At 41.5% G+C, this 15,766-nt stretch overlaps 1 protein-coding gene across 2 annotated transcripts in view; it reads right to left on the bottom strand.

Moving 5' to 3' along the window:
• Window positions 1-7,272: 7,272 nt before the first annotated feature.
• Window positions 7,273-15,766, bottom strand: part of kdr (kinase insert domain receptor (a type III receptor tyrosine kinase)) — a 70,777-nt gene continuing 62,283 nt past the window's right edge. Inside the window, exons 28-30 of one of the 2 annotated variants that reach the window (XM_078398530.1) lie at window positions 15,322-15,415; window positions 13,549-13,634; window positions 7,273-9,788 (exon numbers count right to left, since the gene is read on the bottom strand). In XM_078398530.1, the coding sequence (XP_078254656.1) occupies window positions 9,590-9,788; window positions 13,549-13,634; window positions 15,322-15,415 (379 nt within the window). In that variant the 3' untranslated portion in view covers window positions 7,273-9,589. The remainder of the gene's footprint in view (window positions 9,789-13,548; window positions 13,635-15,321; window positions 15,416-15,766) is intronic. The other variant, XM_078398538.1, reaches the window with a different exon arrangement.

Raw genomic sequence — 15,766 nt, 5'->3', positions numbered from 1 at the left:
TAACAATTTATGCATTTAATAAACAGGAGCCTCGGTAGCGTGTGGAAGAACCATATACAGCCACAACAGCCTGGCACCTCCTCCTCATGCTGGTCACCAGCCTGTTCACACACTGTTGTGGGATGGCATCCCATTCTTCAACCAGCATTTGTCGCAAGTCAGCCAACGTGGTTGTGTTGGTCACTCTAGCATGAACAGCACGCCCAAGCTGATCCCACAAGTGTTCAATGGGGTTGAGGTCAGGACTGCTGGCAGGCCATTCCATCCTCTCCACTCCCAAATTCTGGAGGTAGTCTCTGAGAAACCCTGCTCTGTGGGGGCGAGCATTGTCATCTTGGAGGATAGAGTTCGGTCCCAGACTGTGGAGATATGGGATTGCCACTGGTTGCAGAATCTCATCTCGATATCTCTCTGCATTGAGATTGCCTCCAATGATGACAAGCCTCGTTTTTCCAGTGAGGGAGATGCCGCTCCACACCAGCACACTGCCTCCACCAAAAGATGTTACACTATCGGTGCAGCAATCAGCATAGCGTTCTCCGCGTCTTCTCCACACTTTGACCCTATGATCCAACTGCCGTAGGCAGAATCTGGACTCATCGCTGAACATAACGTTCCTCCACATGTTCAGGTTCCAGTGCACGTGTTGCTGACACCAGCGCAAACGGGCCTGACGGTGAAGGGCAGTCATGGCAGGCCTCCTGGCAGCCCTATGAGACCGGAGATCGGCTGCGTGCAGTCTGTTCCGAATTGTCTGGGCAGAGAGCCATCGGCCATATTGTCCTGCAAACCTTGACTGCAAATCTGTAGAAGACAGCCTACAGTTCCTAAGTGCTGACAGGGTGGGGAAACGGTCTTCTTCGGGTGTCGTCTTCTTGGGACGCCCACTTCGTGGCCTGTCTCTGACATCCCCCATTATATGGAACTTGGCCTTCACTTTGGAGATGGTACTAGGGCTCACTCCAAATAATGCCGCAACTTGGTTTTGTGGACCAGCTTGAAGTTGCCCTATCGCACGGGCCCTATCCAGATCAGTCAAACGTGGCATGCCGATTCTTGAAGCAGACACCTACTGACCACTGTAGCAGGGCCCATGCTCACAGATGCTGCCAATCAGGTGCCAATCAGGCACCTGATTGTCAGCACCTGGGGGTACCAGAAGCTCAAAACAAGAGTCAATAGCAACAGCAGAATAAGCTGTTTGGCATTGGCAGAGAAGATTTGGCAAAATTTTCATGGGCGCAACCCATATACTCAGCTCTGCTGCTCATCCCACAAATGCATGTTCCTTACAAATGTGGCACCATTTAAAAGGGAAATAAACAGGCTTTCCAACGGTATAAGATTTATTGCCAAGAAGCATTGTTACAACAAAGAAATAATCTACCAAACATAAATTTCCTTACTTTTTGTGCTATGTTTATATAGTCCTCCCCATTTCAGGGCACCATAATGTTTGGGACACAAGGCTTCACAGGCGTTCGTAATTGCTCAGGTGTGTTTAATTGCCTCCTTAATGCAGGTATAAGAGATTGCTCAGCACCTAGGCTTTCCTCCAATCTTTCCATCACCTTTGGAACCTTTTATTGCTGTTTATCAACATGAGGACCAAAGTTGTGCCAATGAAATTTGCCTTTACTTACAAATGAAGCCAAAGATACAATGTATTGTAACATTTGTTTATCTTACGTAAAGCGTGTCGCGGTGTCCACTCAGATGGATGCAGTATTCTACTACATGATCAGGTGAATGAAGTGGAAACAGTGTTCGCAATTTTATTGTTGCATGTGGTATTCATAAACATAGAAAGGAATAAAAAATACGTGCACTTACTGTGCCAACCATGTCCCTGGTGGGCACCACGCGACAACCCTTACACAAAATGTATTTGTGTATTCTGATGCCATTTTCGGAAATGCCATCAATATGCTACCTTTTCGTATATGTTTTATTGATACTATGTTAGTCATGAACCCAAATAAAGTGCTTGCCAACTATTTTGAAGGAATTTTAAATTTGACCCCCTATTGAAGGAATTTTAAATTTGACCTCCTCACCCACCCCCCCTCTCCTCACCCACCCCCACACCCCCCCCCCCCCCCCCCCACCCACCCGACTACAGGTGCTGCACTGTAAGGAGTTTGTACGTTCTCCCCGTGACCTGCGTGGTTTTTCTCCGAGAACTTCGGTTTCCTCCCACACTCCAAAGACGTACAGGTATGTAGGTTAATTGGCTGGGTAAAATGTAAAAATTGTCCCTAGTGTGTGTAGGATAGTGTTAATGTGTGGGAATCACTGGGCGGCACGGACTTGGAGGGCCGAAAATGCCTGTTTCCGGCTGTATATATATGATATGATATGATATGTCATATTATTGTGTGCCAGTATTGTAAAAATACACACATATATTAACAATTTAGATGAAGGAATTAAAAGTAACATCTCCAAGTTTGCGGATGACACTAAGCTGGGTGTGAGCTGCGAGGAGGATGCTATGAGGCTGCAGGGCAACTTGGATAGGTTGGGTGAGTGGGCAGATGCATGGCAGATGCAGTATAATGAACTGCAGTATAATGAACTGAAGAACTTTTTCAGTCAGAGAGTTGTGAATCTGTGGAATTCTCTGCCTCAGAAGGCAGTGGAGGCAAATTCTCTGAATGCATTCAAGAGAGAGCTAGATAGAGCTCTTAAGGATAGTGGAGTCAGGGGGTATGGGGAGAAGGCAGGAACGGGGTACTGATTGAGAATGATCAGCCATGATCACATCGAATGGCGGTGTGGGCTCGAAGGGCCGAATGGTCTCCTTCTGCACCTATTGTCTATTGTCTATTGTCTATAATATGGATAAATGTGAGGTTATCCACTTTGGTGGCAAGAATAAGAAGGCAGATTATAATCTGAATGGTGTCAGATTAGAAAAAGATGAGGTGAAACAAGACCTAGCTGTCCTTGTGCATCAGTCACTGAAAGTACACATGCAGTGTAGCAGGCAGTGAAGAAAGCAAATGGAATGTTAGCCTTCTCAGCAAGAGGATTAAAGTATCGGAGCAAGGAGGTCCTACTGCAGTTGTACATCGAGTCATAGAGTCACAGAGTGATACAGTGTGGAAACAGGCCTTCGGCCCAACTCGCCCACACAGGCCAACAATGTCCCAGCTACACTAGTCCCACTTGCCTGTGCTTGGTCCATATCCCTCCAAACCCGTCCTATCCATGTACCTGTCTAACAGGTGATGGATAGTCCCAGACTCAACTACCTCCTCTGGCAGCTTGTTCCATACACCCATCACCCTGGTGAGACCACATTTGGAGTATTGTGTGCAGTTTTGATCTCCTAATTTGAGGAAGGACATTCTTGCTATTGAAGGAGTGCAGCGTTGGTTCATCAGGTTAATTCCCGGGATGGCGGGACTGACATATGATGAAAGAATGGATCATCTGGGCTTATATTCACTGGAATTTAGGATGAGAGCGGATCTTATCAAAACATATAACATTCTTAAGGGATTGGACAGGGTAGTTGCAGGAAAAATGTTTCTCCATGTTGGGGGAGTCCAGAACCAGGAGTCACAGTGTAAGGATAAGGGGTAGGCCATTTAGGACTGAGACGAGGAAAAACATTTTCACCCAGTGAGTTGTGAATCTGTGGAATTCTCTGCTACAGAAGGCAGTGGAGGCTAATTCATTTGATGTTTGCAAGTGAGAGTTAGATATAGCTCGAAGGGCTAATGGAATCAAGGAATATGGGGAGAAAGCAGGAACGGGGTACTGATTTTGGATGATCAGCCATGATCATATTAAGTGGTGGTGCTGGCTCGAAGGGGCAAATGCCCAACTCCTGCACCTATTTTCCATGTTTCTATGTTTCTAAGCTACCAAAGTGGAATATGAGATACTGTTCCTCCAATTTACATGCAGTCTCACTATGGCAATGGAGGAGGCCCATGAATGAAAGGTCAGTATAGGAATTGGAAGGTGAAGTTGGGAGGATGGCAGATCGGTAATGCAGAAATTTGAAGAGAACGTCCGTAAATTTCACTAAAGTATATTCCATTGTGAAGGAAAGACTCCTCGAGATGGCCTCAATATCTTTGGCAAACTAAGGAAGCTATGAAACAAAAACCATATAATATTGCAAAGATTAGCCGCTGCCAAAAAATATTGGAGAAAGTTATTGGAGGGGATTCTGAGAGACAGGACATAACTATGTTTGGAAAGGCAAGGTTAGCCAAAATGGCTTTGTGCATGGGAAGTCGTGTCTCTGAATTTAATTTAGATTTTGAAGGGGTGACAAAGAGGATTGATGAGGGCAGAGCTGTAGCTGTTATCCACATGGACTTTAGCTGGATTTTGACAATGTCCCACATGATTGGCTAGATCATGTGGGACATTGAGCCTCATAGTTTAGCACTAATTTAGACAGTTAGATTAGATGGTATCCAAGGGCAAAGAAATGGCAGTAGGGAAAATGGCAGCTTTATAAAATTAAAAGCACAAGGTAGATAAATATGGGGAAGACCTTTTGGTCCAACTTAATTTATCTATTCTGAACTTTAAAAAAAATCTGCCTCTTAAATGAGTCTAAAAGCAAAGGTTAAAAACAGGGAAATTCATTATTCTCTGAACTAAGTTTAGGGTTCATAGACTCACCTCCAATTGCCGTTTCTGGGGTAAATAGTCAGTTATGGTCCTCCTCCCAGATCAGCAGCTTAACTTTCGTGCTCATGTTTTAAAATTACCAAGACAGATGATACGTTCATAAATAGCTAAATTCTAGGAGCAGAATTGTGCCATTTGGCCCATCACGTTTACTCTATTCAATCAAAGCTGATCTATTGCTCCCTCCTATCCCCATTCTCCTGCCTTCTCCCCTAACCCCTCACACCCTTACTAATCAAGAATCTGTCAATTTCCGCCTTAAAAATATCCATTGACTTGGCCTCTACAGTCATCTGTGGCAATGAATTCTAGTCATCACCCTCTGACTAAAGAAATTCCTTCTCATCTCCTCCGTAAAGGTACTTCCTTTCATTATGAGGCTATGGCCTCTGGTCCTAGACTATCCTACTAGTGGAATCATCCTCTCCATATTTACTTTATCCAGGCCTTTCACTATTAGATAAGTTTCAATATGAATAAAAAAGGCAAGTGCAAGTAAGTTGGTTGTTTATTTTGCTCCATCTTAATGTTTTTCTTAACTTCTATCACATTGAGATATTTTTGATTATTAGAGAACAGTTCAAAGGCCCAGTTCAAAATAACTCGGGCAGTTCAGTGCTTTGTAACTGCTCTCACTCTCCAGAATGATTCTCAACATGGAGGACCAGCTCAATCAGTGCTCTGTATCTAGATCAAGTCAAGTCAAGTCAAGTCAATTTATTTGTATAGCACATTTAAAAACAACCCACGTTGACCAAAGTGCTGCACATCTGACTAGGAAAAAAAGAAACATACAGTGGCAGGCAGCCAAACACAACGGCGCGGCCATCTTGAACAAAATGTTAATTCAATCACCCACAGTCCAACAATAAAAGCACTAAACAGGCACCCAAATTACCCAACCCCAAAAACCCCCCAAAACACAGTCCAACAATAGAAGCATTAAATAGGCATTCAAATCACACACCCCAAAACCCCCAAAAACACAGTCCAACAATAAAAGCATCAAACAGGCACTCAAACCACCCAACCCCAAAAACACACAAAAAAGAAACATCCATCAAAGAAACATCCATCACAGTGAGTCTCCTCCAGTCCTCTCTCTCCTCACTGTGATGGAAGGCCACAATGTCTTTCCCTTCTCCCGCTGTCCTCGCCCGCAGTCAGGTTGTTGTGGTTGCAGGCCGCACCGGATGGTCCACAGCGGGCCAAGCCCAAGGCGCGTCGCGTCTCAGCCGCTCCCGCAGCCTCCGAAGACGGCCGGCTCCGCTGATGATAAGTCCGATCCGGGGTGGGCGAACACGCTGTCGCTGCCGCTGTTGTTGCACGTCGGGGCGGTCGTGGCTCCCGACATTGAAACCCCCGCCCAGCAGAGAAATATCCCGCGGCCATCTTAGGCCGCGCCGGACGGTGAAATGTCCGCGCCCCATGCCCCGCGATCCGGGGCGGGCGAACACGCTGCCGCTGCCGGAGCTCCCGATGTCGGAATCCATGCAGCCCGAACCTAAGGCGAGTCGCAGCCGCTCCCGCAGCCTCCGAAGACGGCCGGCTCCGGTGATGGTAAGTCCGATCCACGGACTTGGATGGTAAGTCCGATGGAGGCTGACAGCTCCAGGAGTTGGGCCGATGGTAGGCCGCAGCAGGAACGGAGACACGGCCCAGAAAACAAAGGTCGGGTCTCCGTTCTGAAGGGACACATATTTACAGTGTTACAGTTTCCCCCTCCCCCCCACATACACACATAGTACACAAACACAAAAACACCACATCACAACTACAATTAAGACCAAAAAAACCCCAACAAAAACACAAAGACAAATGGACCGCAGGTGAGCGGCAGCTGCTAGGGCAGTGCCGCCATTTTGTCAGGCTGAAGCAGCCAGGCAGCGCGGGCTGAGAGTTCAGATGGGGGAGCCAAATCCATGGTGATAAGACCCAATGTGTTACTGAACAGAACTAAAAGATTTCAAATCGCACATATTGTACCTGATGCAAATTGGACAGCAACGTCTGTTGTCCACATTCAGTTAGTGTGAAAATCAGGAAGTTGGGTTAATGTGAAAATCAGGATGTTGTGTTCAAGTTATTCTGTTCCAGAAACCTTTGCTCTTAATTCATTATTTACGTGCATGTTAGGATACAAGATCATTAGATTCTCACTAAACAAGCCAGAGCAATTAGGGTTTATTCATTCAAATACATGTCCAAATTTAAGAGCATTATTATTTTATAGCAACTTCTCTGTCATTGATCATTTTACATTTAAGTTACTGGTGATTTTTTAAAGATCACCATTCTTTCTTTACTTTTTTCTTTTTTTAAATTTTGTTTTTCTTTGCATAATTTAACTTGAACTATATATTCCATTTTATACTTCATGGAATGAAGAAAATTGAATTGCATCTAAGTGAATCATTTGAAATTTTCATTGACAAGGGAAAGCAGAGCTATGACAGTCGGCTGTTGTACCTCTGTGTTGCAGCTTAGTTTTTTAATAGGAAACTCAAAAGCCAAAATCCACAAAGAAGACATCAACCACAGATAGTTTCATCAAAACAATTTATTAAAAATGAAATCAACCTTTAATACATGGTAATTTCCAAGAACTCTAAAATCAATCAGATATAATACTTTTTTTACATTCATTTTTAGGGATTTGAGTTGTATTCAATTTGAAAACATTAATCAGCCATGATAAGGTTATTTTTCAAGGATGACTTCAAGAAATCATCATGGACCAGAAAACGCAGGTAATAAACGTAACAAATAAACCTGGACATTTCCCTGCCAGAGTGAAAATTGGTGAGAGTGGATCAGCTGCTCACTATGTACCTGTCAGAGATTCCTTTCCACTGAAGTCAACATGCACTGTCTAATATTGGGACATGAGACTCATTACTTTAGCTAAAAAAAACCTGAAAGCTTTATACGTTATGAGGGTCATGGCATATGCAAGGAATGGAAGGATATGGATCGCACAGAGATTAGGTTAATTTGGTGTCATGTTTGGCACAGGCATTGTGTGCCCCAGGACATTTTTCTGCATTGTCCTGTTTTATGTTCTGCGTACTATTACTGTATGAGTCGGATGTTTTGATGTCAAAACGTTTAAAGAGATGTTGATTAGGTGGTTTATTCCATATGTAGTCGCAGCTTAATGTTAAATTTAGTTCTTGTTTACAGGCAAAATTATTCAAGCCTCTAAACTAAAGATGCTTTCTTCAAATATGGTTGGCTTAATCCAAATTTGTGGATTCATTGAAATCACATAGACATGCATAACAAACTAGGTTAGAGAAAAAAAAACAACCTGTGAACACATTTTGTTTAATAAATGATGTCTGCATATTGCCACTTTAAAAGATGTGTGCTTCATTATCGCATCTGTTTGACAATAGAACCATCATCGTACATCGTTGTGCGAGGACATGCAAGAATTACAAATATGAATGTTAAATGATGGCAAGATTGTCAGTGCATTTACATCAATAATTGCCTGATTAAAAATGGAGCAATTGTGTTCTTGCAAACAACTATATTGTCCACCTGAAAGTGTGTTGTCCAGTAGACTGGCTGATGGAGCAGTACAGATGGAGATCTGAATAGCTTGGTCTTCTGAATTTAAAGGCCTGGCCAGCAAGCAAGTTTTCTTTAACAATGGTGACTTTCTCCATGACAAACTATTGATTTTCTATAATATTATGTTTGACAAACCGAAGAAAGTACAAAACATATATTTCTCATATATACACTGGAGTTTCCTTGGGAAGATGTTGCCATTTGAAATAATTCACTTTTGGAAGACAACAGACAGAGAATCAGAGAATTAAAGTTCATAGCTGCAAGCATTCTCTCAAAATAATGTAACTTTGCAATAAAATACTGTATCTTTCATTCCTGAAGTAATACATTGATCATCTTAAGGTCTTTTCTATGTGATTGTATAAACCATAATAAAGGTCATAGATTCACATTCAAAAATAGTAAAGGAGAAGCATTAGATCAATATATGTTATGTATAGCACAATACAATCTTTAGAAACTTCCAGTTAGATGCTTACATATGTTTATTTAAACATATTTTTTCAATGTTGTTTAATGAGAAGAGAGTACGCACCAGCCGATTAACCTTTCAATCCAACATTCCTTAAACTGTGGCAGTAAAATTTGTGCATTGTTTACAGGAATGCTCATTCAATGTAAATCATTATATCTGTGTTCAATATATTACATTTATTTGGAAATCTGCAGACATTCAACATTCAGGTGCTACAAATAGGTGCCTGCCTATATGTTCTTCCTCACACTCTCTCTGCACACACTCAGATGCCTAACTGGAGAGATATCCATCAAATGGGGATGAAATATGTTTTGCAATATGGGATATATACATGCAGATGGTTTTGTCTTCTGTTTGGAAGCCCAGTCTTAGTTGCCAAGTCATTTTATTTGTGCAGTATTTCATTCCGCATTTCCTCAGCCAAGGGGTGCTTGAAGTAGGCAACTTGATGGAATGTTTTAATGTGAAGAAATGCTGGCTACCTACGTTACAGTCATTTTCAGGCAGTGTTCCTCCAGACGGTGGTATTGACAACCTTGTTTCTTCTTTGTATGTCGCATGATACAGCTTATGTTTTGGAGAATCAAGGCTGGAGCTGAACTCACAAGAGTAGAGGACACGAATCAGTTCATGCCTGGCAGTTTGCTCCTCAGTAAGCTGAAGAGGCAGATAAGGTATTGGCCGTGAATTATTCAGGACCATCATCAGCTATGTAAAGATATCCAGTGTCGATATTAATAACAATTCTATGAGCTAGAACAAAGTTCATATTTTGAAAATATTTTAGAAATTATATGTGATAACTTTATACAATTGTGGCTTAGGTGAATTTGGTACAAGGTGGCATCTTCTGAGTTCTGTTTGAAGATCTTAGACAGGTGGTGCACTGTATCGAATCACATGGTTGTAATCAGCTGGTGAGGTGCAGAAATTTTCCTTTGGCTGTTTTTCTTCATTGGAGTAAGGAATTGTGTCAGTATCATCGGAATGGTATCCTGACTGGTAGCCGCTTGTCTGGTTAGAAACTTCAGATGTCACCGACTCTTTACTCTTGCTCGGAATTAAAGCACTGTTGATAATAAGGACATAAATGCTTACATTTTTGTACATCACTTTAGAAATATCATGGACAGGAAATTGCAATTAAGCTTAACAAAACAGTGTCACCTTTCACTGATTTTGCATGTAGACCAATTCCAATTGGTTAAAATAGTCATCTATCTACTGACCACAATACCATGCAAGAAATGGGTTTGGTGAATATCAAATACCTACCCAATGTTATGTTGCTGAGGTGTGTGTGTGTGTGTGTGTGTGTGTGTGTGTGTGTGTGTGTGCGTGCATGCGTGTGTGTGTGTGTGCCTGTGCGTGTGCCTGTGTTTATATATACTGCTGGTGCCTTTCAGCAAATATGTTGGGAGCACCCAAACTCCTATTTGCTTCAGGTTGTGTAAAGACAAAGGCACTAGAGTTGCATTATGGGAAGAGAGACTAGCCAATCTCTCATCAACGACATCCATGTCCATAAGTGCCAAAGAAGAACTTCCTCCTGGGGCCAAATCAAGCGGGACTGAATGGAAATGCCTCAACAGACTGGGAGCTGGTACTGGTCGTTGTAAACCAACTCTCAAGAAGTGTGGTTATATAGACACTGAAGATGTCATCTGCATATGTGGCACTGAACCACAAACTATGGAGTACCTATTGAGATGTCCTCTATTGGAGCACAAATGCAAAGATGAGGACCTCACAGAGAAGAATGATATTGCTAAGAGTTGTGTTCAGTTTTGGCTGAAACACAATATCTAGCATGTGTGGACATGATAAGAAGATCTAAAGATGCTTCCAATGTGAATTGTGTTATTTATCAGATATATTAAAATCACTTACGGGTATGGAAGATCATCTCCTTTTATTTAAAGAGCCCTGGTGACCATAACAAAGGTAATGGCACCAAATGACTCAGATACACATGTGCCATCCTTGATAAAACATAAAGTGTTGGAGGAACTCAGCAGCTCACGCAGCATCTGTGGAGAGAATGGACAGACACCCTTTTGGGACCCCGTTGAGTTCATCCAACACTTTGTGTTTTCTAAAGATTCCATCATAGACTGAATTTGTGTTGCCAGGGGTGGGGGTGGCTGAATAGTTGCAGTTTCTGTGGGTCCGTCTACATTCCAGCAGCATCTACCTCTGGATTTCTTCACTTAATTTCTCGAACCCAAACGTCCATTTTAAAATGCTGTAACGTAGCAAAATGTGGAAAAATAAGGGGTCTGAATACTTTCTGAATGCACTGTATAGGGGGAACTGCTCTAACAACCATTGCAAGCTCTGATGGCACAGACAGAATTTGTCCTTTAGACTTTAAAGATACAGCGTGGAAATAGGTCAGCCCACCGAGTCTACGTCGACCAGTGATCACCCCATACACTAGCACTGTCCTACACACTGAGGACAATTTACAATCTTTACCGAAGCCAATTAACCTACAAAACCTGGACATCTTGGAGTGTGGGAGGAAAACGGAGCACCCGGAGAAAATCCATACAGTCACAGTATGAACAAACTCTGTACAGACAGCACCCGTAGTCAGGATCCACCCCGGGTCTCTGGCGCTATAAAGCAGCAGGTCTACCGCTGCACCACTGTGCCGCCCCACTCCATTGACTGTTCAGGAGATATTGGAAATAATTCTACCTCTCCAACCACTTGCTAAGATACATAATACAAGTTCAATGCTGAAAATCCTCCAAACAGCCTCTTCCTATCTAGGTTCGAGCAGCAACATGTTGGAATACATACGGAATAATTTTTTCTCCAAATAGCTTTATAGCTTTCTTAGAGATTTTGGAATAAGGCTTTATTACCTTATGATGACATTGACATGTTAATGATGACATTAATAGAATGTTATGCCTATTCATGTAAGAAACTAGCAGAACAAAAAGTGACATTTGTCTTTTGCAAAAGCACAAAAAACAGCAGTCCATTTTACACTCCATAAAAAAGTAAACTGGATAGCTGAAAAACTATGATTTTTCTACATTGCTGCTAAAGAGCAATTTCAGCTCATTTGATGTCAAACTAATTACTTCATTATAATTGTACTTCGTCTTCATTTTAAATTTCACCAAAAGACTTGGGAAGAACTTCTGAAATGGCAATCAAATGGAAATTTCCAGCCTTTCATAATTCTTTTATAAGTTATAACTGAGATACAAGATAAATTTTAACTCCCCTTCCCATTCCTATACTACTTTTTCTGCCCTGGGCCTCTTTGGCAGAAGCTACACTCTATCTGGATCAACAGCACCACCCGTTCTGCTTGGGTAACTTATAACCCAACAATTTGAACATTCAATTATCCAATTTCAAGTGGTGCTTCCCCCTCCCACTCAAGCAGGAGCACACACATTTCTCCCACTATTTCCTCTCCACCATAAACGTATCTCCCATCCCTGAGTCGCATATTTCCCGTTATCTCCCCACCTTCTTCCCCTCATCCCTATTCCTTTCAAACATATCTCTCCCTCCGGCTTTACATTTCAATCCTCCTCTGCTTTCTTCATCTGAGGCCCTTTTGTCCTCTTTCACCTTCAGCCTTGGTCACATACTCCACACATCTTCCAATCACTCCCATCCCACCTGTATCCACCTATTAGTTGCCAAGCTTTGCCCTCATCCCACCTCCCTTTCCCAGCTTAATCCTTCCATCCTATGTCTGAAGAAGGGTCTTGACCTGAAACGTTGTCTCTCCATTCCCTCCCCAGATGTTGCCTAATCCATTGTTCCTCCAGCCCATATCTATTTACTCAAACATCACTTGACTCCAAACCCAGTCCTTTTTAATTCCTTTGGAGGTATACTAAATATTAAAGATTGTTAACTGCACATTTGACATTTTCCTGAATATGAAACTAAAGCTGCCAAAAGAAATCCATATATTGCAGCTTTTGTGCAGCCTCTGAACTCCATTATAATAGTTGTTTAAAAATAACATTATTAAATATCAACAAGAGCAGACAGCAAATTCTGTTTGTTGCATTGATGCAATGAACTTTAATAATTGAAGGAAGATGCCTCAAGAATGAAATTACCAAATATATTCTTGTTAGGATATAGGTGTCTCAAAACGTTCTCAGTGATAGAGAAGGAAAGAACCTTATTAAATCTGTCACCTCCCCCCCCCCTAAAATCTATGGCAGCCACTAATACATTATAGAGGGAACTTAATAAGTCCAGCCTGTGAAAAATGAAGTACTCAGCTGTACAAAATATGATGCAGAATTATAGGTTTGACCCAACAAAACTGATCTAGGATAAAAAGATTTGGGTTTATGATCCATTCTCAAATTGCCAGAAGTCAACTTTGTTGATATAATTGGCTCATCTGTGGGTGGAGATTAGTAATAGATATCAGCAGACGGACATGCTAATGATATCTGGCATTTGATAAATAAAAACTATCCCATTCTGCTTTGACCAAGAAAACAAAATCACAAGTTGTAACTAGAAGTAACCAGGCAAGTGCAAGCTCCACCCCAAGCCGGAAATATTACAACCCAAGAGAGTGAGCATGATAAAAGCAGAAGTCACTGAGGATCGGTGCTGGCTCAAAGGGCCAAATAGCCTCCTCCTGCACCTATTTTCTATGTTTTCTATGATCAATATTCAGTCTGTGCAGTCTCTATATGAACTACAAGTCTCCCTTTCAAATGTACAATCATAGCAACAAACGGGAAGGATAGCTCTTCAAAGTATCTCCCTTCCTAAAGAATATATTTTCTTATAATAGCAATTACATTCACTAATCTTGAACTTACCTAAATGCCAATGACTGACTCTGTCTGGAATCCAATGTCTTAAGTTCTTCTGATGCAAGTATGATGCCACTGTCAGTCTGATTATCCTAGTTAAGGAAAAGATCTCAGTAAAGACAACCAACACATTCTTCTGAAGTTTTCTTAAAATAGATTAGAATGAGGAAGAACCAACTAACTTGCCAAACATGTTCTTATCATATCTGCAAACACCATAATTGTCATGAACTCTACTTCACTCATTACACAATTCCTAAGCAAAATTTCTATTGACTTTTCTGATTTCGAGAGTTGAGAAAAAATTCTACTAACATCTCCAGTACAAAATCCCAATCTGGTATCACCATAGACCAAAGAACATAGCACATGAATGGGCCCTTCGCCTCACAATGTTTGTGCCGATTTAAGCTGATCACATCTGCCTGTACATGATCCATATACCTCTATTCCCTGCACTGCCATGTGCCTACCTGAAAGCCTCTTAAACATCACTATCATATCCATCACCACCCCTGGCAATGCATTCCAGGCCCACACTACATCTCCATTTAACATTCCCCTTCTCACCTTATAGCTATGCCATCTAGCATTGGGAATTTCCACCCTGGGAAAAAGGTTCTGACTGTCTACCCTATCTATTGCTCTCATAATGTTGTATACTTCTATCAAGTCTCAACGTCAGACGTTCCAGAGAAAACAATTTAAGCCTATACAACCTCTCCCTGCAGCTGAAACCCTCTAATCTAGGCATATCCTCTGCACCCTCTCCAAAGCCTCCACTTCTTTATCTTGACCTTTATCTTAATATAATTTAAAAAACATAAATGATGACCTGAATTTTATAGCCACACCATTCACAACTTTATTGTTATATACTTTGAACATTGGATCTCATCAATCTATAGTGTTGTGTCCTTACGGCATCAACATAGGCACTCTTTTCCAACCCACTCTGCTGAATGCAAGTTGTTCAGGTAAGATGGTGCACTTTCTCCTTGAGCTCCTGGAATCCTTGTGCTAACAGCACTTCCAGAAATGTGTTAAGATTGTTAGTTATAATACTTTCTCCCATTGCTATGTTCGATATGCCTGTTTAGTTCTGCATTAACCTGGTTTTGCTTTATCTTAAAACAATTAAAAAAAAACATAAACATTGACCTGAATTGTGTATCCACAGCCTTCTGCTGTTCTTTGGATAAAATACAGACCCATTGTATCTAAATCCCATGAGCAGCAGAAGTTTCTGTGAATAAGTGCCATCAAGCTCGATGGGCCAAATCAAGCCCCGTGCATAATGCAGCTGAAAGCCAGGATAACCAACATTGACAGCTCGAGAAGCTGTCAAAACTCTTCAAAGATTTCTAAATATTTCTGGCAACCAAAAATATCCTAATCAAGCAACTGAAATTTTAATATGTTTAAAAATTGAAGAAAACGTCTAAAAAAATATCTTAACCATTTGAAACATTCAAAGTATCTCAAAAAGTGTGATCCTTAATCTCTCATAACCTATCTCCTTCATTGAGGTCAATGTATGGAATTTGTCTGTGCCATCTGACCTAGCATAGGTTGTTTGAACAGTAGGTAGCACACCTGCAAGATTGTGCTCCGATTCTGGCATCCATCAGGAATGATGGGCATCCATGTTTGCACAATCATGCATGGAAGACCTGAATTTTTTGGCACATCCACAGAGAACTGTGCATGGCTGCATATAAGACTCAGTTACATTTTACTGTGCATTCTACTTGGAAAAGTAACACCATCTATACTGACCTCTTGCACAATGATGGTTGCTTGTTTCATTGGTTCTTCTTCAAATGTCTTCACACTTGCAGGTCTGCTTCGTCTTTTGCTGCCATTAAGATATCTTGAGAAATAAAAATAAAACAAGCACACCAGGTGAGCATTAAACATCATTCTCCAAAAGGTTGGAAAGAATGTGTTTAGAGATTGCAAGCAGGAATTTTTGATATAGTAGGCAATATTCTTCCATAAATGTACTCATGTAAAGTGTGATTCTGGAATCCAGTACCACAACAGGATGTAGTACTGAAAGGATTTTTAAAAATCTGGATACTACATACAATTTACAAACTAAGAGGCATCAAATTTCCCACGGTTCGGTCACTATGAAATTTGATATTCAACAGAAACACTGATCCATCAAATTGCCACTATCATGCGAGATTCATACCAATATATTTGTATAATTGTGTAT

Source organism: Rhinoraja longicauda, chromosome 1 (assembly GCF_053455715.1).
Source record: "Rhinoraja longicauda isolate Sanriku21f chromosome 1, sRhiLon1.1, whole genome shotgun sequence".
NCBI lineage: Eukaryota > Metazoa > Chordata > Chondrichthyes > Rajiformes > Arhynchobatidae > Rhinoraja > Rhinoraja longicauda.
Note: the sequence above shows the minus strand (reverse complement) of the source record. Positions and strands in the feature narration are given on the sequence as shown.